Source organism: Calypte anna, chromosome 7 (genome assembly GCF_003957555.1).
Source record: "Calypte anna isolate BGI_N300 chromosome 7, bCalAnn1_v1.p, whole genome shotgun sequence".
NCBI classification, from domain to species: domain Eukaryota; kingdom Metazoa; phylum Chordata; class Aves; order Apodiformes; family Trochilidae; genus Calypte; species Calypte anna.
Window position 1 is genome coordinate 29,120,383 of NC_044253.1, and position 27,982 is coordinate 29,148,364.

A 27,982-nucleotide genomic window follows, 5' to 3' on the forward strand; every position below is an offset into this window, starting at 1 on the left:
TTACCATTGTGATGGGGGACCCCTAGCCTTGTGCTCCAGAATTTCCAAGGAGAACCAGAATACAAACTTACCTGGACTCAGGAGAAGCAGCTGGTCATAAAAAAGACTTTTTCAGGTTAGGGTGAAAAGAGTGTATGAGTTTATTTTTGTGGACAGTACAATTCAGGTTCAAATCAGGGCATTTCTCAGCAGATATCAGTGGAAAGAAGGCACCACGGTTGCTTTGAGCACATTGGGATGACAGGGAGGCAGCTCTAGAGGCTGCCCAGTATTTTGGGAGATGCTGGGAGGCATGCTGCCCCTCTCAGCTCTGAGTTCAGGTGCAGTAATAAATGAACCTCTGCAGAAGGTCAAAATGGCAGAAGGCATGTGGGGGAGATATGGCCCACAGAAAAATAAAGATCTCAAAGATGAAATTTAGGATAGATAGAGCCCCGAAAGGAGCATCTACAGACAACTACAGAAGGCAGCAAAACCTCTCACCACCCCACTGCATCTGGGAAAGGGGAGCAAGCCACCAAGGGCCATGCAAAAAGAAAACAAATCACTGGCACATGTGATGTGTCAGAAAGAACAAAAAAGATGAGATAATCTGGAAAAGGGTTTGCTGAAGAATGGGGGAGGTCGCAACTGTAAAGCTCCTCATGGGATGCTGAAGGGTATTGAGAGTTTTGAAAGACAGAGATGATCATTTTTCCTTCTACCCTGGAAAGGTTTCTCTCTTCTCTGACAAGCCCTTCTTGGATTACAGTACATATGCAAGGCCTGGTTTCATGTGCATAAAGCTTTATAGAAGTACATCTTATGGCTCTGTATCCTGTGCTTCCATCCTGGTTTTAATTAGCACCATAAATGTAAGATACATGATTTTTCATCATGAAAAAAAAAAAAAAAAAAAAAGAGCTCTGGATTTTGGCTAGAAAGGAGAACCCAGAGGGCAGCTGTTCTGGGCCAGCTCAGAGTTGCTAGCAACCTGACAGAGGGGAGAAAATGAAACAGGCAATATCAGGGGTGTGTGCACTGGTGAGAAGAGGAACGTGCACTCCCTTCATTTAACATATCCACCTAATGAACCTGTCAAAGAAGCTGGGCTGGAAGAGGCTGTCATAGTCCTTCTCCCGGAAGATGGCTGCCCGGTCCCCGAGGCCAAGCTTTAGCAGGACATCCATGTCTACATCACTGCCGAGAGCCACTACCGTGGGCGTGACATCTTGCTTCTTCATGGAGTTGACAGCCTCCTCGAGGTTCTTGCTCCCCGTGATGCCATCGGTGATAAAGACGAAGGAGAGCTCAGCGTTGCGGCGGGCGAGTCGCTGCCCGTTTCCTGGGCTGAGCACTATGTTGTTGATGGCGTGTATGATGGCTGACCCGATGTTGGAGGATGAGTCCAGGTACTTGATCTGTGCCAGGGAGTTGGAGATCTCCGTCAGATTGTGGGTCAGTGGGAAGACCACGACCTGGTCCCTCTCACTGCCATACTGCAGCAGAGCAAGCCGGGCGTTCATGTTGTCGTTGTTGCTCCTGGCCAGCGTGAGCTGTCTGGCCACCTCCTCCACGAAGTGGTGGGCCCGCTGGAAGTTCTGCTCCCCAATCCTTTCAGAGCCATCAAGCAAGAAGACAACATCAACAGGGCGCTGTGTGCACTGGGCCACTGCAAGCTCTACAGGAGAAAGAAGACAAGAGTTGGAAGCATAAGAAAGCCTACAAGATAAGGTTGGGGCTTGCCTTGGGCTGTTTAGTCTGGAGTCACTTCTGTGCATCTTTGCTGCTAAAGCCTACCTTTACAGCTAGTAATGCAGGAGCTTTACATCTAATTCCCTCAGTAATGCAGGAGCTTTACATCTAATTCCCTGATCTCTTGGGCACCGTCTTAATGAATGTTAATTTTGGGGCCTAGGACAGACTTCCACAAGCATCCATGAGATTAGACAGGTCTGCACATTTCATTCTTGGAACTCCATCCACCTTTTTACAGAAATGTCAGAATCTGTACCAGGAATATTCAGAGACTAATGGCAGGCAGTGTCTGCAAACCTCTAAGTTACTTCTAGAGAGAGGTTTACTTTCAGAGTTAATCTTCCCACAAAGATTTGTAGGATGAAAGATGTTTTCATGTCTTTCACCCAGATTATCTTATTCAGCAGTCACTGACTCCTGAAGAGCTTATAAAGGTTGGGTCACAGGGTTGAAAAACAAGATTCTCCTTTTTGACACACCTGTAGGGAGTAAAGATGATTTTGCAATATCTAACAGACCAATACTTGCATGAAACACAGGGGAACATCATTCTTCAGTCCCTCAGAGCAGCGCCTGACTACCAAAAGGGCATGTGGGCATATGAATATCACAACGGTGAAAGAACTCCAAAAAAAGGGGAGAAGAAAAATAGCAACCTTTGGAGACAGCTGTTAGCTGGACAACATTATTTCCTTCCTTTGCAGAAGCTGTGTGTATTGCACTTGGTGGTCTGCGCACATGGCCTCTCTCAGAAATGCTTCTACTACTGCACTGTTGAATTTTCTTCTTCCTCTTTCAGGTTCCCTTCTCTGCTGAAAGCAGTGTGGAAGAAGCTCTGTTGGTGCATGTTGTTGAGCTCATGGACCAATTGGCACCACATCCATCCATGACAAAACAGTCAAACTTGATGCAGGAACTTCTGCTGGTACTTCGGGTTTAACTTAACTCGGACATCCCAAAACTCCGTGGTTGTTTCTGCATCACCTCCCCTGACATTTAGCCCACACTATAACACATATCTACAATGATGTTGTGACTTGAATGGTGCTTACTGTACATTGTCTTTCTGCAAACAACAGGTTTTGCAATGTCCGTTCCAGCTGCAGCAGAAACTGATCTCCAAGCGATGCTCTTCCCCCCCTAAACTTCTGGATTATTGCATTTTGAAATTCAGCTGTGATACTCCATTCCTTTAAAGCAATAAAGGTACATACTCACCTCTGCCCAACCTCCCTTGAGACATGGTGTCTAAAGGTACCTGGATGCTGCAGTTCCTGGTATGCAGGTGCTGCTCCCACAAGGATACTTTGCCTTGGTAGCCCCTGCACTCCTGATCCTCACCTGCTCTGTGCAGTTGTGGAAGAGGAAAGGCAGGAAGACACGGCCTGTGCAAGGACCCAAGCAGTCCAAAGTCTGTTCAGTTCCACCTTATTTCCATTGCTGGAAGGCTTAGGACACAAGCGCCCCTTCCTGCTGCAAGGAACAAGATTCTGGTCCTCTGAGACAACCTCTCAGGTGCACCACCATGAATTAGGCCGACTAAAATCCTCACATAATGCTCTTAATTGGAGCATCAGCCATTCTTGTGCAGCTCACTGCACTGCATACATGTGCTAGAATGCAGCTGAGGACACCTAACAGCAAAGCAGATAGAGCAGAAACACCAGAGATTCTCCTGCCATTAACCACCCATCTAGTTACCTGCATGTGAAAGGGGATCCCACCCATACACATTATGTTCCTGCTTCTTCTAAAACCTGGGGAACTTGTATTTCCTCTGTTGTTATACAGTGTTGACAGTGGAAAGGAAGAGAGATGGGGACTGACCTCCCAGCCCTTTCTGAGGCATTCCCCTGCCACAACCCGTCCCGTGTCCTTTCCCCAACCTCTGATCAGTGTCCTTTCTTTGCCCAAGAGCTTCTGAAGAAACAAGTGCCAACACAAATATTTCTCAGCCAAAAAGACATTTTCTCCTTTTTTTCTTTCTTCTTTTTCCATAATGAGCAGCAGGTTTTTGAGAGGTAAGACCTTCTTTTACAATGTTTCTCTGCTTTGCTAGAAAATATTTGCAAAAGAAATTAAATGAAGAGCTGTGTGATGATGTCTAACACCCCTTTGCTGATGTCTCTCCGAATCCTCACCTTGCTCAGTAAGATGTCCCAGCCCTGAGATATTCCCACCAGATCAAAGGTTTTTTTGGGTTGTTCCTGTAATATCACAGCTGAAGCAGCTGCTTCGAGTTCAGTCTCCTTGCTTGCAAGTCAGCAGGATAGGTCACTTTCTGCTTGCAGGGTAAAAATCAACTCAGAGTGGGGAGCTTGGCTTTTCACAAACTACCTGGAATATGTAGATTATGACCAGACTTTAGCGTGAGGATTCAGACACAGCCAGATGCTTTTGCCTTCACCTAAAACTCTGAGCAACCATTTAAAGCTCTCTGAATTTTCCCTCCATCATAACCGGCAGTGGCTTTTGCTGAGCTCCCTGACCCCACAGACAGGGAGCAAAAAGTGATGAAACCCTGGGAGAAAGACCAACATCTGTGGCGTGTGTCTGACCTACTTGTGTCCTGAGTGGTTCAAACATCTGCCCTGCATGCCCATTGCCAACTGGCTTTGAGCCTAGACTGGAAAGCCCCAGACACTGAAAGCACCACAAGAAATTCTAAATGTTCCTCATCCCAGTTCCTGTGCCTGATTTTGGCAACTGACTCCCCTTTGCACACCTGGGAACACTGTATCCCAACCATAATTTGAAGACCATACATCTCCCTTCTGCCCATTAAATATGACATTTGCTCAGTATACTTTATTGGAATAATACCAAGTCAGTTAGAGAGGCTGCAACATTCACTATATTCACTTGCTGGCAGCAAACACTTGTACACTTGTGTCTGCACACAAAATGCCATTTTCTTTTCTTACAGCTTGGGAGGGCAGTAGTGATTCTGGAGGCAGGAATGGCTGTCACCTGCCTGACCTTTGGTGAAAACCAGGGGCAGCTAAGCTCATAGAAATATCACTCCTTGTCTACATGCATGCACCCACAGTGCTGAGCAGAGGGTTTGTAGTCTCTCTGAACCACTGGATGTGGACTGAAGGGGCTGTGCTGCGCTACCTTTACTGGCTTTTACATAGCTCATATAACTCCTGACAGAAATTTGACTGCATGGATTTTTGCTTTGGACTGCCTAGTCCTCTACCTGCATATGAGCAGGTACATGTCACTAAATAAGATGGAAGAAACAGAGACAAAAAGGCAGAGAGAACTCACACAGCTTCTGAGAGAAGCACTCCCCAGGTTTTGGTAGTCGATGGAAAGCAATGCTGCCTCCTCTCCCTACTGCTTTGCTCCTTTCCCTCATTATCCCACTAAGTGTTTGCACAGAGACGCTGACTGGAGTGAGGGGAGATGCACCTTGCTTTGCCAGCCTTGCCACAGAGAGAACCTGGAGGGACCCCCCCATGGCAGCACAGCGAGAGGATGCAGGAGGGGCTGCAGAAGCAGTCAGCAATTATATGCATGTGAAGGCATGGGAAAAGCACAGCATGGTTAATGTCCCTGCAAACCAGGAGCTGGCTCTGGCCCAGACACCTGCATGGCATTGGTCTCTGTGGTGGAGCCTGAGGTTTGCCTGTGTCTGGTGGCTGGGACCAGTCACCTTGCTGGAGAGGGTTGCAGCATGGGATGGCTGAAGGGGAGCAGCACGTCTGGCTCAGAGACTGAAGCAAGGCAGGTCCTCTGCAGAAAAGCAGTGGGCAGAAACAAGAGCATCTCTTGAAATCACTGAAGAAAGCCACCATGCTCAATAGCCAGCCAAGCCAGAAAGGACTGTCCCTTGTGTCACATCCCTGTCTGAGTGCAACCAAGCAGTTCCACTGCCTATGCTTCTCCTAGACTAAAAGCATCCACCAATGTACCTGTCCCCTCTGCCAAACAGGCACTCAAGGAAAGACAATTGCCACCTCCCCTCAACCTCTGCCTCCACCTACATCATGTGTTCTCTAATGGAGACATCAGCAAATCCCTATTACGGTTTCTGGGTCCCCCACAATCTCGCTGTGCACCATTTTGAAGGTGTCAATGAACAAGTCCATCCACTCTTGCCGCTCATTTCCAGTGGCAAACTTGGCTTTTTCGGCGGTAAAGGCCAAAGTGGCCACCAGCTGGGTGTACGTGCTGGGGTCTTGGGTTTCCCGCGTGGAGTTTAGGAACTGGGCGATGGAATGTATGGTGCTTGGGAAATCTATGTTGACTCCCTCTTCCATAGGGCGAAAAATAAGTGGGTTTACGTTCCCAGGGTTCCTGTCATCTGCAAGTGAGCGTCAAAAGAATATTTTCAGGGCTTGCTAGCAATGGCTTTGCCTCTGAATGCTACCTGGCTTCCTATGGGCACTGCACCAGAGAAGACTGAGGGACAGAGAAGTAAAGAGCAAAGCCAGATTTTAAACCTTTCTACCACTTTTATGTCTGATGAATTGTGGAATTCATGCCAAAATCAATCACACAGCAACCCAGAGACCTCAGAAAATGACCTGAAATCTCACCTGCCCAGGTCCTACCCACTCATTCATCACAGGCATGATGGAGCAAGAGCAGTACTCAGGAGGAGCATCACAGGGTCCAGCTTCTCCCTGCCTATGGACCTCAGCCATTGTGCAGCTCTGAACAGTGCTATGTGGAAGCTATACACGAGATGCTGCACAGCCAGAGGGACAGCATTATATCAACTCAGCCCTCCATATTTTGGCTTGAGTCACTGCCCTATGCTTTACAATGCTCCTATGTGGTGCCTGGGCTAGGCAGGACCTTGAGAACCTCTGTCTCCACCTGGTTATGCTGAATTTTAATTCAGATGACATCCCCAAGCTCAAAGCAAAGCCTTTTGCATGGATTAGAGCATCATGCAGTTTCTATTGAAGCAAGCAGTCAGTTCAGGTTTGCACAGCATTTAAACCCCAGTATCCTGCCAACACTGCAATGATAGATGGACAGCACAGACTCTGCCCTGAAAACGAGAAAACCTGGATTTCCTTAGGCAAAGCACTGTGGCAGCAGAACTTCAGCTGCAGGTGTGAACCAGAAGTGGTGACATGCCTGGTCCTGCAAGGCAGCAGGAAGGAAGCTGGGGTGTATAAAATGCCTGTCCCTCTCTGTGCTCTGCTGACAGTGCTTGGGTGGAGCTGGGGTACCTGGTGTGAGAACTAACCTGCTCCTAAAGCAGTAGGACTGCAAGTCTGACATCCACAGGGCTGGGGGTAGCTGCTCCTGACTTGAACATGTCTGGTCTGCCCACACCTGGACCCACATGTTGGGTGTGCAGAAAGCTCATTCATGTACCCTGAAAAGGGCATTGTCTCCATCCAAAGGGTTTGCATGTGAATTGGCACCAGCTTTTGAGATATTCTTGGAGAACCTGAGGAAGCTGAGCAATGGGCACACACGCTCCAGGCTCTGTCACAAGCCTTAGGTCACATCCTAGCCAGCATGTTACCTTGCAATGGTCACAAATGTGATAATTGTAAACCCTTCTACATGATGACAGCAAAGCAACATGGGTCACCTAGTGCAGCAGATGGATTGTGCCTTGCTCAAAGGGCCACTGAATCCCTGAACAGCGCTTAAAATTTGTTCTACCAGGCCTAGCACAGATCCTTGCATGCCAAGACAACTTTCTGCCCATGTTAATATGAGCACACTGGAACTTTCACAGAAGGCTCACACCTCCTTGGACACATCACTCCACAACCCAACTCCTCTGGAGAGTGTGAGTGTAGAACCTACACTTTACCTGGCCTGCTTGTGGCATGTCTTGAAAGAATCACCCAAGAAGGAGCCCATTTTTTAGAACAATTTTGGTTGGAAAAGACCTTTAAGATGAATTCAAAATGTTGACCTAGCACACTGCCAAGCCCACTACTAAACCATGTCCCTCAGCATCACATCCACACATCTTTTAAGTTCCTCCAGGGATGGTGACTCTGCCACTGCTCTTGATAACCCCTTTGGTGAAGAAATCGTTCTTATTATCCAATTTAAACCTTTCCTGGCACAACTTGAGGCCATTTTCTCTTGTTCTATCACTTGCTACTTGGGAGAAGAGACCAGCTGCCCCTTGCTCCGATTTCCTTTCAGGTAGTTGAAGAGACTGAGAAGGTCTCTCATCTGCCTCCTTTTATCCAGGCTGAACAACCCCATTTCTTTCAACTGGTCCTCATAAGACTTGTGTTCTAGGTCATTCACTTGCTTCATTGCCCCTTGCTGGACATGCTTCAGAACCTCCTCCAATAATTTCTGTTCTGATCCCCAGGACTGTCAGGTACCAGCAAACTGTTCTCACCTGGCATCAGGAACAGAAACACCCAAGTGCACCCAGAGGGAAGATTGCCAGCTTCACCTGGCTTTGAAGGACCAAGCTTAGGAGAACAAGTATGCCACTGCTTGGGTCAGTCTCTCTCCTGTAGTTGTTCTTCAGAAACAGGGAGGCTGCAACAACCAAAACCTTTGAAGACACCTGTGCAGTCATCAGTGTGGCATGGAGAAGTCAACTCTTTGTGCACAGCTCTGCAGGACAAAGGTCTCCAGAGGACGCTGCAGAGGAGCCTTTGTGGATAGCTCAGCACCATGGTTGGACATTGTGCTCCCTGCATGGCCAGGTGAAAATACTCAGAATATTGCTGTGAGATTTTAGGTGGGATTGGTTATGTCTTCTCTGTCTTCAGATATCTGCATGTCCTGGAACCAGTTTTCCTCTGCTTTACATGGAAGTAAAGGGACTTCTTTGAAAATCAAAGTTGAGATTCTGTATAAAACTGAGCTGATGCTGGAAACTCCCACATAATCATACTCATGGTGAGAGAACAGATAAAAATTTGCCAGAACTGGCAAAACTTGGTTCCCTACAACCTTTGTGTATATCTAGGGTTCATGTCACAGGTCTGCCCCTCAATGGGCAAAATGTGATAAAATGAAACTACCTCCAGTGACCAGCAGCCATCTCCTTTATACTGGAGAACCCTTACAGCCTTTTCCCTTTAATCTGGCATCCTGGTTAATTGTTAATTCAACACAGCCAGCGTTAGAGAAGCCAAAGCTTTGGGTTCACTATGGTGCCATCTTACAAAGGGTGCCAAGCCTCCTGCTCTGCCCTCATCACTCCCAAGGAGCATCCCACCTAGTGCTGCAGGCTGGGCTCTGCATCTCAAAGGTCACATCGAGGGTTGAATTCTGCAAGGGGAGTTTGACTTGGTGCATCGCATGGTACAAGAAGTGAAAAATGAATCTAGAGTCTGGGTTTGGAGGCAAAACCCAGTGGCTCCCAGGAGCTGGGACAGGGAGAAATACCAGGGCTCAGACATGGTGGTGCACCAATATGGGACACTATTACTACCTGCACAGAGAACTCAGGGTGACAGGAAAAGAGAAGGATATGAAACCCTGGAGCCTCTCCTCATGTAAAATAATGCTGTTTCCCAAACCCCTGCCATCCACATGGCATGAATGCAATTTCACACACCCCCTACCCTCTCTTGAGCTTTGTGCAACTCTCCCCTGGACCTACCACCACTTTGTGCAGATGACTTAAAGCTATTTGTGATGTTTACCTGTCTGGCAGGGCAGCTCTGGGCAGACGATCTGTGGATCTGAAAGGAAAAGAAACATGGAAAAATGAGTGGCTTGCACAGTCAGGGTGTCAGGGTGAGGTCTCTTAAAAGAGGAAAGGACTCTAAAGGACTGCTCCAAAAGACTGGCCTGTATCTGAGGCAGGGCTGTTTATCCAGGGCTACCTAAGGTTAACCTCACCATGAATTACCCTACTTATGGGCTATTGGCCAACCTGCTGAGACACAGTGTCTGCAGCCACTGTAGTGTACCATATATACCCTCCATCCCAAACTCCAGCATTAGTCAACTCCTGTGCAAAAACAGGCACAGACCTGGGCAGAGCACATCCTCCATCTTGTCAATAAATTCCTCTGCCACCAAGTCTGAGAAGAGCCTCATCTTCTGGACTCGCTGTGGTTCATTGCAAGCAATGGAGACCAGAGTCTCACTCTGTTCTGGCTGATCAAACATGTCTCCAATGCCAATGGTGTTGACGACCACATCTCTACCACAAAGAGCCCCGAGGTTCTTGTCATCATCCCGCGGGTCATAGCGCCCATCCGTGATCACCACAGCAAACACTTGGGCTTGCTTTCGCCTGCTTTCCTTGATGAGCTTATTGTAGGCAAACTGGAGGGCAGATGGTGTCCAGGTGCCTCCAGCAATCCACTCCAGGCGCTTCACTGCTTCCTTGAAGCTGGACAGTGAATCAATGCGCTCGTCGTCGAGCTTGATGGCTTCGAAGGTCCCCTCGTGGCTGTACTGCACCACCCCAACACGGGCACCTGCCAAGGAAGCGTCACGTTACACGGCTTCGTGTCTTCAGTGAAAAGTGGAGAAAGCCAGCAAACTTCTATGTCAGCAAAAAGCTGCTGGATTGGCCTACAAAGCTGGGAAAGGGGAAAAGCAGAAACTGCTGGGGAGATGCTGGATGGGTGGATGGCAGCCCAGGGCAGCTACAGACAAACATAGAAGCTGGAGGGTTCTGAGACCCTTTTCCCCATGCCCTACTCTGTCCCCACACAGTCCAGACCTGTCTGTGACTTGGGATCCTTGGCAATGGAGCCCAGCCGGCTGACCACATTGACAACAAAATTTTTCTCCAGGGTGAAGTTGGTGTAGCCAATACTCTCTGAGCTGTCTATGACGAACATGATGTCCAAGGCACCGCAGCGCTTCTCACAATCTAGGGAGAGGGACAGGAGGAAAGAGGTCAGCAATGGTGGGAACAAGAGCTCACAGGGCAGAAAACACCATCCATGGGAAAGCGGAGCTAGCATAACACCAAGAATCCATAGGGATTTTGGTGCTGCCCACAGCTGAAATCATAGAGAGAATGTACACGGATCTTTCTGTCAACATCTATCAAAAGAAAGGTTTCAATCTTGCTGTGAGATGCTCTCTAGCCTATCATCTGGACCATGCAACCCTGTATTACAGCTCACTGCTTCTGCCATGGCAGAGCTCAATTTTGTGAGGTAAACCATGGAATCACAGAGTTGTTTTGGTTGGAGAGGCCTTCCAGTCAACCATTAAATCCAGGCTGCCCTTATAGTATGACCACTCTCGCTGGTGGGCTGGGAGTGGGGTGAGCAGGGATGGACTTCCCATGGAGTCTTCTCTATAGGGTGCAGAGACATATAAGGCAATAAAAAGACAACTCTGTTGGTGCAAAGGGCAGCTCAGGAAGAGCTGAGGGAGCTCCTGAAGAAGGAGGCAGCCTCAGGTAACCCCTTTTCCCCATTCCTCCAGTGGTTGGTCCCTGCCCTGGGGAGAGGTGATGGTCTACTCACCACAGCATCCACAGGTCTCTCGCACGTAGGTCATCACATCACAGTCCTGCAGGAAAAGAGATGCAGGGTGAATGCCTCCCTCCCCTTATACAGCATCTCTCTCCTTCCCACCCAGACGCCTCCCTCCTTTCTTTCCTCATCTCCCGTGGAAAGCTACAGGCCAGCTCTGCCAGGCAGCTGCAGAACCTGATGTCCTGTTCCCTTCTTAGACTGAGCACAGCAAATCCAGGGTTGCCCCAGGAGGAAGAGGCCTGGGGGGCTGCAGAACAGGATTACTTACAGTCAGGCCAGGATCTCCTGGTGGGCCAGGGGTCCCCTGTAAGGAGAAAACAGGGATTTCAGGTACAGTTTTCTCATAGAACTATCAAAAGATTTGAGTTGGAAGGAACCATAAAGATCATTCAGTTCCAACTCCCCTGTCATGGGCAGGGACACCTCCCACTAGACCAGCTTGCTCCAAGTCCCATACAGCCTGGCCTGGAACTCTTCCAGGGAGGTAACAGCCACAGCTTCTCTGAGCAACCTGGGACACCATCTCACTACCCTCACAAGTAAGAATTTCTTCCTAATGTCTCACCTCAATCTCCCCTCTTTCAGCTTGAAGCCATTACCTCATCCCATTACTCCATGCCCTTGTTAAAAGTCCCTCCTCAGCTTTCCTCTAACTCCTTCAGGAAATGGAAGATGCTCTAAGGTCTCCCTGGAGCCTTCTCTTCTCCAGGCTGAACAACCTCATCTCCCTCAGCCTGTCTCCATAGCAGAGGTGGTCCAGCACGCTGAGCCTCTCCATGGCCTCCCCTGGACTCCCTCCAATGGGTCTATGAGTTCCCTTTTTTGGAACTAGAGGTAAGAGCCATGAAAAAGATGGGGTTTTTTGCTGAGGACTGCCATGGGAAAGGGTAGGAAAGCCTTGCTGGGAGCCAGCAGATATGTCTGGTAGCTGGTGTCTCCTCCAGCAAGCCCTTCTGAATGGGGACCCACTGGGGTCTTCCAGGCTTTAGAACATCAAGGAGAAGTGAGGAGGAGAAGGAGCTGCAGCATTGGCTCAGATAAAATAAGATGGGACCTTACCTCAAGGCCTGCTTCACCAGTTGGACCACGGGGTCCCGGCTCACCTCCTGGGCCAGGATCACCCTGGAGAAGAAGCAAAAAGAGGGTCAGGTTTCCCTAGCAAGGTGCTGAGGGATTGTCCAGACCCCCTTATCAGGCAGAGCCTCACTAAGATTTGTCACCATCCTGCCACAGATGAGCCTGGGGACGAAGGGAGGGGCAGGAGAGTAGGCAGTGCCATCCCCAGCAAGCCTGGAAGAGCTGGTAGGGACACCCCCTCAGATCCCCATGGGATGTTCACTTACTGGTTCCCCCTTCTGTCCTTTGGTGCCTTGCACTCCTTTGGGTCCAAGTTCACCTCTTCCTCCCTGCTCGAAGGAAGGAGAAACAGATGTGACAGAGAACATCTGGATGTGCTCAGGCAGAGGCAGCACTGCTATGAGCCAGTCAAAATCACATGCCTGGCCTGGCTGGGGAAAGCACCCTCCAAACCAGCAGTCCAGCAAATAAACAGTGTTTACATAGGCATTAAGTAAGAATAAAGAAGTTTTGCAAAACATATTTCAGATGGTTTTCAAAGGAGATGGGTTTGGAGCTACACCCAGATAGGCAGCCCCAGGGAAAAGCCAGGACAGCTGTTGGCTGAGGACAGGTTCCTCGGCCATGCAGCTGAAGGGTCAGGCAACAGCTACTCAGGCATTGCAGTCAGCCCAGAAACAGGTGATGGAGACAAACACACCCACCTTGGGCCCTGGCAGCCCTTTCTCACCCTTGTCACCCTGAAAAAGGAGAGGAGGGAGAGGTCAGAACCACAGTGGAACAAGCCCTGGACTGAAATCTGCAATGAAAGTCCCAAAGCTGAGCTGCAGGTGTAGCTTCAGGCTGATGGTTGGGGTGGTGGGTTGCAGCCACCTCCCCATCACCACCCTTGAGGTCCCCAGCACCTCTGCCACGAGGCTGATAGAGCTCCTGCCATGTTTGGTTGCAATGTTTCAAGCAAGGTTTAATTAAATTAATTTTTTTGTGACTGATAAGTTTTCTTCTTCCTTCCCTGTTCTCCCAGGCTGCTTAGCTCCAACAGCATCCTCCACTGAATTGGGCTTCCTCAGGGTGCTTCTATGTCTGTGCTGGATGAGACACACTTACCTGAGGTCCTCTGGGTCCAGGGTAGCTAAAGCCAGGTCTGCCTCTGTCACCCTGTGGTAGAAAAAAAAGAAAGGGCCCATGAGAAACCAAACCTGCCTCTTCTGACCTGGTGATGTCAATGAGAATCAGAGCTGTTTTCATTGCCTCTTGGGGGAGAGATGCCACCAGGAGCAGTGGCTTCTGCAGCTGGCCCTGAAGCATTGAGGATGGCTGTGAAGAGCAAGACTTTAGAGGGTGCTGGGGAAACCCCTGAACCCCTGGGGACACCCCTGAAGGTGTCCAGACCAACACCTACATCTCTACTCCTGATCCCCTAGGGTTTGAACCATTCTGTTCCTGAGGCACACAAGTTTCTGCAGTTGAAACTGCCTTTTAAAAAAATAACAATTAAAAAGCACATCAAAGTATCTTTTCAAATGCAGAGCTGTGTTCAGGTACTTTACCTTAGGTCCTGGTGGTCCAGCATCACCTCTTGGGCCCAAGTCACCAGGGTCCCCACGTGATCCCTGCAGATAGTGTTGGGAAGAGCAGAGGAAGGGGGTGAGGATGTTCCCTGGAGCTCCCCAGCCATGCAGAGGGACCATGCTGGAGAAACCAGCTCTTGAGAGGATGCTGAGAAACCACATCCCTTCCCTGTGAGGTTATTGTGACAGTGACATGTGTTCCCGTGAAGCCACATGGATTTCATGGCACTGCTGCCACAGTTGGGTGCTGAACTAACCACATAGGCAAGACAAATGGGTGCATGGGGATCCCCCTCTTTCCTTGCCCTGTGACCTGCTGGGTGGTTGTCCCTTCCATGTTGTCATGGGAACACCTAAGAGAAGCAGAGACTCCTGGGTCCTACGATTTCTCCTTGACCCAAGGAGGGCTAATTAGAGGCTACTGGGCTAATTTTTGAGCCTTCCTCAGAAAAGGTCAAGCGGGTGGCCCTTGGGAGGGACAGTGCAGCCTGCTTAGGTCAGCAGGGCAAATTCTCACCACTGAGGGAAGACACAGTCACACGGATGCCCTGGGATGACTTACTATCCTTCCTGGCTCTCCCACAGCACCTGGAGGGCCCCGTGGTCCTGGAATTCCTTGGTCTCCCTGCAGAGTAAAGCAAGACACAAGAATGTGTGGCAGCAGGTACAGATGTGGCAGGCACAGATGGGAAGAAAAACTGAAAGAGCTGCTCTGGATGGCTCTTCTACCCTCCTGGCTATCACTCACCAATGCTTAGTGCTTACCCTTGCTCCTTTGCTTCCAACCTCACCAGGCAGGCCACGAGGACCCTCTGGACCAGGATCTCCCTGTGAGGAAAAGAAAGATATTCTTGGTCCAGGATGTCTCCAATGCTGTCTGTGTGCATCTTAGTGCTCCTCAGAGGCATGAAGCTATTCTCAAATCTGGTGTTTGAAACACAGTCTCAGGGCAGTGTGTCCTCTGAATGTGCCTCCTAGATTCAAGTTTTGTTATCCTTAATCCCCTATGGATCAAGCCCTGGCAGAGGAAGCTAAACCTGCTGGCACAGTCTGAGCACACCCATCTGCAGAGCCCAATGGGAAGGACACTTCATGGCTGGGCAGCAGCTCATCACCCACAACAGTCCTGTGCATCTTGGACTCATCTGCAATGTTCTGTGCAGTTTCTTTACTCACCCTTTCTCCTTTGGTTCCAGGAGTACCTTTGCTGCCTTTTGTCCCTGGATCTCCACGTCGACCCTTGGCAGACACAGAAAGCCACATAAATGGGATGCAAAGATGAATGCTACCTGGAAAGTGATACCTGGCTGTCCTGCCTTCTCCATCCTGGCCCAGGAGACATCTCCTTGTCCCCATAGTGAGCATGTGCCTGTCAGCAGGGTAGCAGGGATGCCCACACTGGCACTGCTTGGAGGATGTTGCTTTTGGGAAGCCACAGCCAGACTATTCTTTCAGGGTGGTCACCACAGTGACCACAAACACTTGGTTTGTTCTCTCAGGGTTAAAGATTCAGCTTTACTTAAGCTTCATTTTGATGCTACCATAACAGCTACCAGATCTCAACTTTGTGAGATCCTGTGAGAAGACAGAGGTTTGGGGAATATGACAGAGTACAGGCAAAGGGTTTCTGGGCAGCCACAGGGGCATTTGTGATAATATGGGAATATAGGAGTCTTCTCTAAGGTGAAATAGTTAACATCAAGCTAGGATTATGGAAGTACTGTTCTATGAAGATAGGGGAGACAAGACAGCATCCATATATCTTTTTGGATGTGGAAGGCAGGACAGGCAGGCTAAATGGGGCATTTTCTCAGAGCTAATCTATGAAACTGTATCAGATTCCCATGGTGTGCCTCCTGTCTAGAGAGCTCTTCAGATACTTACAGGTTCTCCTTTGGGTCCAGGAGATCCTGCTTCACCTCTCCTTCCCTTAATTCCAGCAGGCCCTTGAGCTCCAGAGTTGCCTGGAAGCCCCTTGGAGAACAAAAAGAAATACAACAGGTTGGAAGAGAGGTCAAGGTGCACACACATACCCCTCTTGTCCAGTGTCAAACAGTCTAGCCCTGAGCAGACATATGTATGAGAATTATCAAAGGTATGTGCTCCAGCTTTGGTGCTAGGTCACTTTTCCTCCATCAGTCAGTGCAAAGGCTTCTCAACTCGTCCTTACAACATCTGCCCAGCCCTGCCCAAACTTGAAGGGCTATTCCAGCTTCCTCCAGTGTGTCTGAAGTAACTGGCCACTGGCATAGCAATCCCTTTGGCCATTAATAGTTAAAGTTTACTTACATGAATAAAAACTGCTTACAAACACTGGAACAGCTAAAAATGCTGAGAAGTCATGAGATCGTGGCAGGAGAAACCACAGCCATAAAGGTCCTTTCTAGTCAGGGGTAGATGAGAAACGAAGGAAAGATGGAGTGCAATGGATTGGCTGGAAAGGGAAACTCTCCTGAGTCTATTTTGCCTGCTTTTCTGTGCTCTGGAAAAATGCTCCAGACCCTTTCTCATTTTGCTCTGGGCAGCTGCAGGGATGTTGCACAGTCCCCTTCCCTGTTGCCCACAGGATGCTACTGACTGTACTGCTGGGGGTACACGTGGTAGGAGACCTCACCCAACCTCCCAGGGGCTCGTGCTTTCTCCCTGCTGGTAGGGAAGTCTATGGAATCACCAGGATGCCTTGGCAAGCAATCTTTTTGCTGCCACTGCCTCAGCTCTGGTTGCCACAACTCCATACCACCTGAAGCAGACTCAGAGTATGACAATGGAGATATCTGAATCCTGCCTGAACTCACCGGGCTTCCTTTTTCTCCTGGAGGTCCCGGGGGTCCGCTGCGCCCAGGCCGGCCGGGATCTCCCTGAAAGAGACAGAGAGCAATGGTCATTGCCTGTGCCATCAGCATGCTGCTCTGATGTGCACCATGAGGAGTCCAAGGAAAAGGGCCAGCAAGGCTCTCTCTTGGGTCCTGTGTCTAGTGATGGGATCCAGAGGCCAGAGCCTTGGTCTTCATGAGTAACAAAAGATAGAAGAGTAAATATGGTCAACAGTGTTCAGCTGTCCCCACTGCTGGCCTCTGCTCACACTGTCTGCTTGCTGTTCAGGGCACTTGTACCTTTATGCCTTCATCTCCTCTTTCACCTTGCTCTCCTGCATCTCCTGGGTAGCCATCAGGGCCCTAGAGAGGGACAGGACAAAGAACCACATGTTTTGCTCTGGCAGCAAGATGTACTTTCCCTACAGAGTAAGTCAACTGCTTTAGAAAGTTTCTCTAGAGACTGAAATAGTTTTTGCTTGTTTGTAGTGTTGATGAAAGGAAGAGATCCTCCTCCCTTTAATGGTAGAATTTGATCTTAAAGATCTTTTCCAACCAAAATAATTCTATGATTTTATGTAGATGAGAGGGACACTGGGGGATCCCATCTTCCTTGCCATGGAAAGAGGACACAAAAAATTCAGGCTGTGGTCCCCATTCCAGGAATACCATGACTGGGATAAAATAATGCAACTGGTTTGAAAATGGGCCAGTCACTTCTTGTTGGCCATATCTGTCTGCATGTGCAACTCATTCAACAGCTAAAATTGGGAAGATACATCTGATGTGCCTAATGAAAGAGTAAAGCATTCCTACCTTGTCACCAGGGTCTCCCTTGCAGCCCGGTGGCCCAATTCTCCCCAGCTTGCCCTAGAGAAATAACATCAAAAGAAGAAAACAGAGAAGCTGTAGGTATCTGAAGGGAAAATAGAGAAGCTCACTTGCTCCCCATGTGATGTGTTCATGTGTTGGACACATCCCTTGAGGTTGGATTTGACAGTCACTCCTGCCCACCCTTGTGCTGGTCGCTCTATTGTGTATCTCACGTCAGAGAAACTCTGCCTCCCAGGAACAACACTACCTTAGGGATACCAGGAGAGAGTGACAACATTGCTTAGACAGCTTATCCCAACTACAGAGTGGTGGGAACTGAAGGACTTCAGTGTTTGGGACCTTCAGAGGGAAAATGGAGGAGCAGGAAGAAGAACTGGTATCTCACAGATGTGCTTGGGCTGCATATATGAGAAAGTGATGTAGAAATCTTTAAAAGATTTAGTTGAAATAATATATATTTAAATAAGTAATTGACAGTTCACTGCTTGACTGCTTAGGAATTAATTTAAGAGTACATACAATAAGATGAGGGAACAGTTAGATATTATAAACAGGAGCTTTGAATTGAGTTGGGTAAACAGTCCAAAGAACCATGTGGATGGCATGTGGACCTAAGGGAGGTTGTGGCCTTCTGCACTCACCACAGAGGAGATTGAGGATTTAAAGGACTTTATTACAAGCTACTGGGCTTTAGGGCTTGAATATTAAGAACAAGCAGTAGCTCAAAAATGAATTTTCAGAATCTGTGATGAAGTGCTTTGAAACCCTAATTTCTGCCCAACTTTCTGTACAAGACCTGCAGGGGTCAGTAGCACTTCAGAAGATGAGAAATCTCCACCCAGATGATCCAGCCCTGTCACATCTAATTCCTGCAGAGAGGTTGCAGAGTGGCCTGGATTAATTCATCCCCAGCCAGCTCACCCATCTATCTCTACACAGAACAATGTGCAAATAAACTCTGAGAAACCTCAGTTAGAACAAAAAGCTCATATGTGGGGTGGGAGAAACAAAGTCACCCGTGGAAACAGAGGTGGTCGAACAAAGGGAACGATAGCAGTGACATTACAGGGTGCTCCCCAGGGGTGTTACCTTCTGTCCATCGGTGCCGTTCCTGCCTGCCAGACCAGCAGCACCCTGGGATCAAGGGGGAAAAAAGGGAGGGATGGGTAATCTGTTAACACACACTCAAGAGCTGGTAGCTGGGACAACAGGGGGTTAGAAAAGGTCCTTTCTTACCCTCCGCCCATCGGATCCAATCTCGCCCTGGAGGAAGAAGAGGACAGAGTCAGCCAGCCTGCCTGCAGCCCTCCCATCCATCTACATCTAATACCAGCACCACTTCACAAGGCCAGAAGCAATGCCTGGAGGAGAAGACAGGCTTTGGGATGCCCCCGGAAGTCCCTCCCCATGTCCACATTTACACATCACTCCTCTTCCCGTGCCCAAGTGCCCAGACATGCCATTTGATCTCTTCTTTCTCACCTTCTCTCCTTTCAGCCCTGGGACACCCTAGACCAAAAGAGAAGAAGAAAAATGCTGTGTTAGTGCCTGTGGGTCAGCAGGAAGAGAGGCAGAGGCATACGGGGGGTCTTGGGTGGGAAACAGGCAGGTCCCTCTGCCTCACCAAAAATTAACGAATGCCAAGACCTCAGTCACCAGGTGTGGGATCCTTACCTTAGGACCAGGGTATCCAATTGGACCTTCAATACCAGGGTCACCCTAAAGGAAGAAGACACAGAAAGTTAGCTTGGGTTTGTTCCATTTAGCCTGAGTGCCAGCTCAAGTGCAGCAGAGATGTGGCCCAGCTAAGGCAGGGGCAGCACTGCTGGCTCTGGCAAGGGGGAAAGGGATGTTGCACAACTCACCTGTCGTCCCTTCAGCCCAGGAGAGCCTGGCTCACCCATGTTCCCCTTTGCACCCTAAGGAAAGAAAAAAAAAATAAATAATGTAAGTCAGGGCTTGGTGCTGACTGTGAGGAAATAGACATTTCTGGGAGCATCGCTGCTCTGACAGAGCTTGGGGCAATGTGCTGGCAGAATAGGACCTGCTTTATTCTGAGGAAAGTGTGTATGGGGAGTGGGACACCCTGCCCTACTGAGAGCTCTTCTCTTGAGGGTGGGAGAGTAGGGGACAACCACTGACTTGCTCCTGTTGTCCTCAGGTGCTGAAGGTGCTGATGGTGGCTGCCACTGCCAACACTCGGCTGCCACTCTGCACTGCTGCCAGTGCCTCAGCCTTGGCATGGACATTAGTGAGACATTAGTGAGAGAGATATCTTTAAAGGATTAAGTTGAAATTATATAGGTTTAAATAAGTAATTGCTAGTTTATTGCTTGGCTGCTTAAGAGGAATTCATTTAAGGCTATATACAATAAGATAAGGGAACAATTAGACATTAGAAACAGGAACTTTGAATTTAGCTGGGCAATCAGCCCAATGAACCACGTGGAACTGTTTAGCTCTGCCAGTGTCCCTGGAGTGAATTTTCTGATTATAATATGAAAACCACACCTCCAGAATTCAAGGTACCTGTCTCTGCTGGAAGACCCCCACCCACTGAATCTGAGCAGGAGAATTAAAATGTACTGTCTCTTTAAATCAATATAGAGAAAATTTTAACCAAATGCATACAAGTATCAAAGAGTGATTACCAATAAAAATTGTAGGTATTTCATACGTTAATAAACCGATTATGATTATTATAAATATTGTAACTTCTCAGTGGTAGGTAGGCTAGCTTTTTGGGATTCCCACCCAGCCCCACACCCAATGGAGAAGAAGGAATTAAACAGTAACTGGACTCTCTGTGCTATTGGCATGCACTCCGGGTAAAAGAGCCCACTAGTTTTTGGGACAACAAGGGTTCTGGCTGTACGCTCCCTTCACTGCAGCACAGAGGTTTCCCAGGGCCAAGTCAGATGCTGGGGAGTTATTTTCCACCCTGGTATTGTGAAGGCTGCTGCAGCTGAGGTGGAATCTAGGGATTCTCTTCCCATGGGTTAGGGTAACTTACCTTTTGTCCTCGGTATCCTTTGGGGCCCGGCGGACCTGCGATCTCCAGGCAGCTCATCTTGTAGCACTGAAATACACCAAGTTAACTCAGAGGTGTAACCATGATGCTGCACCTGAAGCTGGGCTCTGTGTTGTGGCTCTTCGTACACCTCTTCTCTGCCACCATGGTGCTAAAAGCTACCCTGAGTCCAGCTGGGGTAGGGTTGAAGCGGCAAGAAGCATGCAGGAAAATGCTGCCCATAAATGAAAATCAGAAAGGTTTAGCAAGCACTTTTGTTGAGACTTTACTCTGGAAGAACAAGGCTGCTAAGCCTCAGGTGAGGGGGGGGTGAGGGGGTAGGCTTGCTCTTCTGGGGCTATCAGAGGAGGTGAGTGCCTTTCAGAGCACTTCTCCTGTGTACAGCAAACCCTCTGCAAGTGATACCAGCAGGTCAAGAGCTGTCAGCATGAGCAGCACCTATAAAACATACCTCTAAAGTGATGAAATGAGTCTTTTCAGACAGACAGAATTCATTACAAGTCCAGGGTGCCATTTTGACTAGCAGGTGAGGGGACAGACAGGTTCCTTGGCTCTGCACTTATCCAGAGATGGGAAGCAAGAACCCATCCCACACAGCTCCCTGTGAAATCTGCCCTGCTACTTTGAGGTAAGTGCTGATATGCTTTATGTGAGGCTACTCAAATATGGGTCTTGGTGAGAAGGCATAAAGTTGCTGCACACTCACCTCTCCATAGGCTTCATGTTTCTGCAAAGGAGAAAAGAGGATGAACAGAATCAGTTAAGGTGGTCGGTCCTGAGAGAAAAACATCACACCACTGGAGGTGTGCGTGAGGGTAAAGCAGAGGAGGTGGTAAAGGTCCTGTGGCTTTAAATATGTTCTCAGTCCTTGATCAATGGTGCCTCACAAGGGCAGTCTCAAAAACCATGCTGATAGTGAGCATATCTCAGTGCTGCACACTCTTCCAAGCTCCCCAGGATAGGAGACCAGAATGGAGTATGGGTCTGGATTTCAACAAGAGCCAGGACTAGGGTAGCAGCCTTCCCAGACATGCTAGGAACATAGGCACAACCAAGGAGTCCTGGTCCTAGAATCATAAAAGTTGGAGAAGACCTCTAAGATCATTCAATCCAACCATAAACCCAACATCCCCATGCCAACTAAACCACGTCAAGCACCAAGAAACAAGGGAAATCAGAGAGGCACAGGACTCCATTTGGCCCATAAGTGCTGAAAGGCTATGAAGCAGGAAGAAAACCAAAAAGGGGCCTTTTCCCTGACAGAGGCGCTCTCTAGAGTCCCGCAAAAACCCACCATGAGGCTGCTTAGAAAGCATCCTCCCCTCTGCCTGCTCTGCTTCTCTTGTTTCCCCCCTTCCACTCCCTGTACCTCAGGCAGCAATCCGTACCATAGCCTGGATTATCCTCTCGATGGTGTTCACGTCGATGTCCAGGCTGTTCGGCGGCGTGATGGCGTAGTTGTTGCGGTACAGCTCATGTGGGAGGTTGGCGATCTCCCTCAGGCCCTGCTCGTAAACCTTCTCACTGGGGGCCACTGCAAAGAGCTTGATCCCCACATCTCTCGCCCTCTCTGCCTGCATCTTCATCCCCCCACAGGGGCTGCCGGTGACGTGTCCATCGGTGATGACTATGGCAAAGTTCACTCCTGAGGCCATCTGGGTCTGGATCTGCTCAGTCATGTTGGAGATGGCGCAATCCGTGAAGGTGCCCCGGCCAAGGTAGTTGATTGCGGACAGTCTGGGTAGGTAAATGTCCTTGCTGCTTGTTAAAGGGCTGTAAATTTCTACTACGTCTGAGTAATGAAGGCCACCAAACTGCCAAGTGATGTAGACTTGGTTCTGGTAGAGCTCAGCCTCCAGTTTATCAATGAAGATGGGGATGAACCGCTTGATCTGATCCACGAGGCTCTGGATAGGCACAGTCTGCAGAGCCACGCTCTCTGAGGTGTCAATGATGAAGTACACGTTGATGGGGCAGTTCTTCTTTTCTGTATGGAGACAATCAGTCAGAGAATGTCAGAGAACTTCGTGCACCACTAAATGAATGCCCTGTCAGCCAGGCCACTGCTTTCTCTCTGACTTAGAAACATTTGCAGAAAGATCAGACCCAAATGCAACACTGGAAAAAGCACAAGTCCCACCCAGATCTGGGGGTAACCTCTGTGTTAGAGTCAGATAACTCTCCAGTCCAGGACTTCAAAATCCTCAAAATCTGCTCAGTACTGAATCAGTCTTGAAAATCTTGCCATTTTTTTGGCAAATACAAGATGAAATTTGGTGGGACATCCATTTTCTGACATTGGATGAGAGAAGTAACCACTGGCAGACCTCATCTCTTCAACTTCTACCACTTTGCCCTCCAATATAAACCCAGAAATGGGAGTTTGGTGGAAGACATCGTTCCCTACAGACAGATTGTTCCCCCAGGACACTGCTCAGGAGGGTGAAGGGCCAGGACAGATGTAAGACTGTGAATTCCTTGCTATCAGGCTCTACAACTGAGCATGACCATTACTCTCAGACAAACTACTTCCTACAAAGAAGAGACACCCAAATTATCTGGTTAATACCTGCACAGGAGGTAGGACTGACTTCTCCAGAATCCCCATCAAACTGAGCATGGAGAGGAACTAGAGCCACCCAAAAAAGCGTGGAAAAAAAGGCTTCTCGGAACATCTTAGGAGTTTATTTGGTTACTTTAATACCTGTGGGAAAACACAAATTACAAGTTAAGCACGATATACAACCTCTTAACTCTGCTGGGTAGACACAAAACCATCCAGTGCTCCTTTTACACCCTGTCTGTGACCTCTCCATCACCATGACACATCACTGCATCACTCACTAATGTAGATTTTTATATTGACTTGAGAGCTAAGCCATTGAAATATTTCCTTTGTTAGAGCATGGATGAATGAATTAAAATTGCTTTAATTTCTCTTTCAGTCTGAAGAAAGGGGTCAGGTTGTGGAGCTATGCACAATGCATCAGGATGTTCTGATTTCATGCTTTCTCTCCAGGTGTGTCTGGCTGCTTTATGCCCATATTGACTCCATCACCTCTGACCCACATAACCATCTGTGTCCCTCTCTTTGCTTCTTTGGCCAGACCTTTAGCCTTTCCACCTCTGGCTCACCCTGTGGGTGTGGTGATGCCTGCACACACAATAGAGATAGGAAACCCCTTGCCTAATAGGACTGCTTTGAAGCCCACATGGCCCATGGAGTGAAGGCATGAATAAACAAGCACTTAAAGAAACATCTTTAGCATTCAACCCATCACTGGGTCCCTGAGGTCCAGCTGCACGTGGGAGTGTATTTTGTGTAGGAGAACTATATTTTGTGTAGTGGAAAAATTAGAGATCTATTCTGAAAAGTTCTTGACAATGTCTATGCAGAGGAACCCAGGCTATGGAACAATATCCACAGACAAAACCCAAGTGGCTCTTATCAACAGCAAAGAAGACAGAGGAAGAGGCAGTGCTTGATAACACCACCAACCTGGATGGCTCCTCAGTGGCACACAGACCAAATTGTAGCATAGACACTTTTCTTGGTGGTCAGCTCAACACAACCCAAATAGTAGCACTGATACTTTGCTGCTTGGTGGCCCATGCAACAGAAACCAAACAGGGACACATGAGATATCTGTTAAGAAAAGAAAGCCTAAGTCCACTACAGAAAGAGAGCTTCTTTCCTGAACAGAATTCTTTTTTTGGGGGGTAGTTCTTGAAAGAGTCCAAGGCTGGAATGGACATGGAGTGCAGTTGGTTGTATTGGCAGTGCAGGGGAAGGGCAAGTTATAGCAATGCAGAGGAGCTGGTGCCTCAGCTGCACAAGAAACAGCATTACACGAGGAATACAGACAGCTCAGCTCCCCATGCATCTCACTTGAGCATTCTCCATGTGGTGACCAGCTATTCCCTGGTGGGACATATCCTGTTCCAGTTTCCAGTGCAGGGTGCTGTGCATAACAGGCTTCTGCAACTGGTTTGTTCTAGGAAGGCCAGTTTGGCTCAGTGACAGCTTTCCTCCTTACAAAGGTTTGTGCATATGCTGAGAAGCCTGCAAGAGCCAGTGCTCAGGCTGAATTTTAGACAGGGAAGGAGAAGCTCTCACGCTCTTTGGAGATCTCCTGGGGGAAGGGGACAAGTTGTACAGAGATCAAAAAGGTTCAGGAACACCAACTCGAGGTGCTTCACAGACGTGGCTCAGTACAGCCCTCTGCCTTTAAGGGCCTCTCATATGTCTCCAGGTCAGCACTCAGATGTTCCTACCAAGTAGTTCATGGGTCCTTTTCCTCCCTCTCCAACTAAAGGAGGCTGCACAGCTCTTTGCAAAGAGACTTGACTGTAGTCTTGTGAAGTCCCTGCATGGGTAAGTGTGGCTCAATTTTCACTGTGATGCAAAGAACAGGAGCAGGCTCATATTTACTCAAAGGGTATTTTACTTAAAATAACTCTTTCTCCCTGTGGCCTTATTAAAGGCTATTTCTTCATCTTATTTGCCATCCACAAAGAACAGCTATAGGAGGTCCTGATCTCCTGTAGGACACAACAGCTTGGTGCCTTCAGACAGCATCACCATTTTGGAGCCAGTCCTTAGAGATGGCTGAGGAGGCTGGAGGCTTTCGGAGAAGCTGGGAGCAGCGCAGGCTCTGGCCAAGTGTCTGACTCACAGATCACTGTGTCCTGAGTTTAACCACCTCCTCCCTGCTGCATGTGTGGGTGAAGGGCTGCTGTGGCCAGGGCCAGCTCTGGCACAGGACTCTGCCTGTGGAGCAAGGAGGCACCATGGCCTTTGCCTCTACACTGGCACAGCTGCAAAGTAGAAAGGTGACAACCAAAAACACAAGCCACACATCACTTCTTTATGGTCCTGTTGCACAGTCTTCTCTATTCCACTCTTTTGCAAGCACTCTGTGTCTCTCAGAGGGATCTCAGTGCCTGAAGCTACTTTAATCTGCTTTTCCACCATCCCACCTGGTGTTATCAGTAAGGGGACACATAGTGGGAAGGCTGTTGGAGATCCCTCTCCCTATCTAAGGGGTCTCCAAGGCTGGGGCAACAGTGCCTATTTTGTATTCCTCAGATGAAATACTGAAATGGAAACCCCAGATTTCACCCACAAAAGTTTATATTTCAGACTAACCCATTTCTGCATGTTGAAGACAATTTTTGAACACAAACAGTCCAGAAAACTAATGGAAAGAACAAACTGGGAACTGACTCATTACATTTGGATACTTGGGTTTGTCCATCCTGTTCTTCCTTCACCTTCTTCTCTCTGCAAGAACAGGACCAGGATATTGTAGGGCTCACAAGGCCTTACAAAGATTTCCCTTGAAATTTCCTTCCCTCAGCATTTATACTGTGAGTGATGGATTTCTTTCCCTGTGAGATGCTCACAAAGAAAAAAACAACAGGGAATCTTGAGCAGTGGTTTTAGGTCCACTGGACACATTTTGAGGGCATGATCTTGCACCATCCTCCCTACATGTAGAGCTCTGCTACTACCTAATGCCCCAGGTGCTCAGCAGAAAAACGCATGGTTCTGTCTGCTGCTCCCACATGACCTGGCTGTTAACCACATAACTGCAAAAGTACATGGGGTTATCTACACAGAGTCCCTCAGAAACAATGATCTTGCAGGAGAACCTGAGTTCTCCGCTTGTGAGTACCTATTTCAATCCCAAGCAACAACACTAAATGTAATATTATGTCAAACTAAAGACTTCATACAATCAGACAGTAGCTTTTGTTGGAAGGGACGTTAGAGGTCATCTAGTCCCAACCCCTGAGACACCTCCCACCAGACCAGGTTGCTCCAAGCCCCATCCAACCTGGCCTTGAACACTTCCAAGGGTTGGGCAGCCACAACTCCTCTGGGCAACCTGGGCCAGTGTTTGACCAGTCTCACAGCAAAGAATTTCTTCCTAAGATCTCATTTAAATCTCCCCTTTTTCAGCTTAAAACCATGCTGCCCTTGCCCAGTGACTTCATGCTCTCATACAAGGTCCCTCTCCAGCTCTCCTATAGCCACTTCAGGCACTGGAAGGCTGCTATGAAGCATCCCTGAAGCCTTCTCTTCTCCAGGATGAACAACCCCAACCTTCTCTTTCAAATATGCAAATTACAGCTGTGTTATTTGTGCTTCCACAACTCATTATCAGACCAATTTGTTTTGAATACAGTAGAAAGGTCACCTCCTGTGCCTGGCAAGGAAGAGCCATGGTCTCACACTGATATTTTTTTGGGGGTTTTCTAGCATACTGTGTATTTCTCCTTCAATACCACAACGCCTACTATAGCTGAGCAAACTGTCCCCAAATTTATAAAAATTCTTGGCATGCAGAGGGAATTTCAGCGTTTGTCACTGTCCTCTGTCCCTGGGGACACCTCCTGGAGGGAAGGTTTCCCCAGATCTGCCCTGAGCCCAGCTCTTCTCCAGCTCTCCCAGGACTTCAGGCAGGGAAAGTCCAGGCCATAGGAAAGCTGTGGGGGGAGCAGCTCCGTCCGGACCTCTCCTGTTCCTGGGCAACGCTGCAGCTCCCGGAGCTTCAGCTCTGGCAGTCAGAAACTTCTGTGTTCAGCATCCATGCAACCTCCATCCCCCCAAAACACAGCAGACCCCCGAGAGGCAAGCACAAGGTGCTGAACGTTCTTGTTACCCCCAAAAAAGCTTGAAACTAGGAGACATGAATGACAGGTATCTCCTCTAACCCTTATCTTCTGAAATCCCCCAAAACAAAGAGGGATCATGCAGCAGAGCTGAGCTTGCTGCTGCTGTGGCCACCAGCTCCAGTGGAGATGGTCAACTTGGTTGCCTCAGGGAAGAATTTGGTTCAACAGGTCCCATCCCCCCGCCTCACCGAAGGAATTTTCTAGACCTCTGGCCCTGGCAGGTGAGAGTCCTCGACTCACCCTAACCCCACCTGGAATAAAAAAACTTAGTGGAAAAATACTCGAAGTGGCCAAAACGTGAAAGCAATGGGAAAACAGATCCTGTCTTAAAGCAGGTACCGTGTAAACACGTTGTGCCTGAAGCGAGCAGCTTGCTGTAGAGCCCGGGAGCGGCAGCAGGAGGGGGGGAGCATCCTGGAACTCCGGACCTTGGCTCCTGGACCCCCCCAGCTGGAGAACCCTCCGGGGAAAGCCGCACCAATGCCGGAGAGGAAAATTCTGCCTACCTGGAAAACGGAGCATCCAAATTTTCCTCTGAAAAGCCTCAGAAATGACAAGAAAACGACTTTATGGACTCGCTGATATCAAGAAGGCTCCGGCATCTCCGCGGGAAGGGTTGAGCTGCCGGGTTCTGGGTGCTGGGGCGTGAGGAGGAGCTGGTGGGAGCAGCAGAGGCGTCCCCAGCCCAGTCCCTCTGGTCCCTGGCAGGCTGGACCTGCTTTCTGTGTTTCTCCTCCTCCCAAATCAGGCAGGACCTCCTCTGTAGTAGCTTTAGGCATCCACGGAGAGTCACTGTGGGTCTACGAACACCTCTGTAGGGTCCCCTCC

The 27,982-nt window shown here is 48.8% G+C and overlaps 1 protein-coding gene across 1 annotated transcript; it reads right to left on the reverse strand.

Moving 5' to 3' along the window:
* Positions 1-116: 116 nt before the first annotated feature.
* On the reverse strand, positions 117-27,968 carry COL6A2 (collagen type VI alpha 2 chain). The gene is made up of 28 exons (XM_008504888.2): positions 27,661-27,968; positions 23,043-23,177; positions 21,862-22,460; positions 21,180-21,200; positions 20,456-20,521; positions 19,308-19,361; positions 19,117-19,161; positions 18,925-18,951; positions 18,679-18,705; positions 18,532-18,576; positions 17,425-17,478; positions 16,909-16,971; positions 16,591-16,653; positions 15,680-15,769; positions 14,972-15,034; positions 14,561-14,623; positions 14,358-14,420; positions 13,775-13,837; positions 13,332-13,382; positions 12,929-12,964; positions 12,491-12,553; positions 12,207-12,269; positions 11,416-11,451; positions 11,136-11,181; positions 10,376-10,528; positions 9,675-10,127; positions 9,342-9,380; positions 117-1,660 (listed from the first exon to the last, which is right to left on the reverse strand). The coding sequence occupies exons 2-28, from the start codon at positions 23,146-23,148 to the stop codon at positions 1,053-1,055; spliced, it is 3,060 nt and encodes a 1,019-aa protein (XP_008503110.2). The 5' UTR covers positions 23,149-23,177; positions 27,661-27,968; the 3' UTR covers positions 117-1,052.
* Between the last annotated feature and the right edge of the window lie 14 nt (positions 27,969-27,982).

Excerpts from the sequence above, each read along its gene's own strand:
- COL6A2 (XM_008504888.2), bottom strand. The coding sequence starts at position 23,148 with ATGTTCCGAGAAGCCTTTTTTTCCACGCTTTTTTGGGTGGCTCTAGTT. Across the intron at positions 11,452-12,206 it reads CTGGTGAAGCAGGCCTTGAG|GGGACCCCTGGCCCACCAGG; the intron begins GTAAGGTCCCAT and ends TTCTCCTTACAG. Across the intron at positions 9,381-9,674 it reads GGAGGATGTGCTCTGCCCAG|ATCCACAGATCGTCTGCCCA; the intron begins GTCTGTGCCTGT and ends TTTTCCTTTCAG.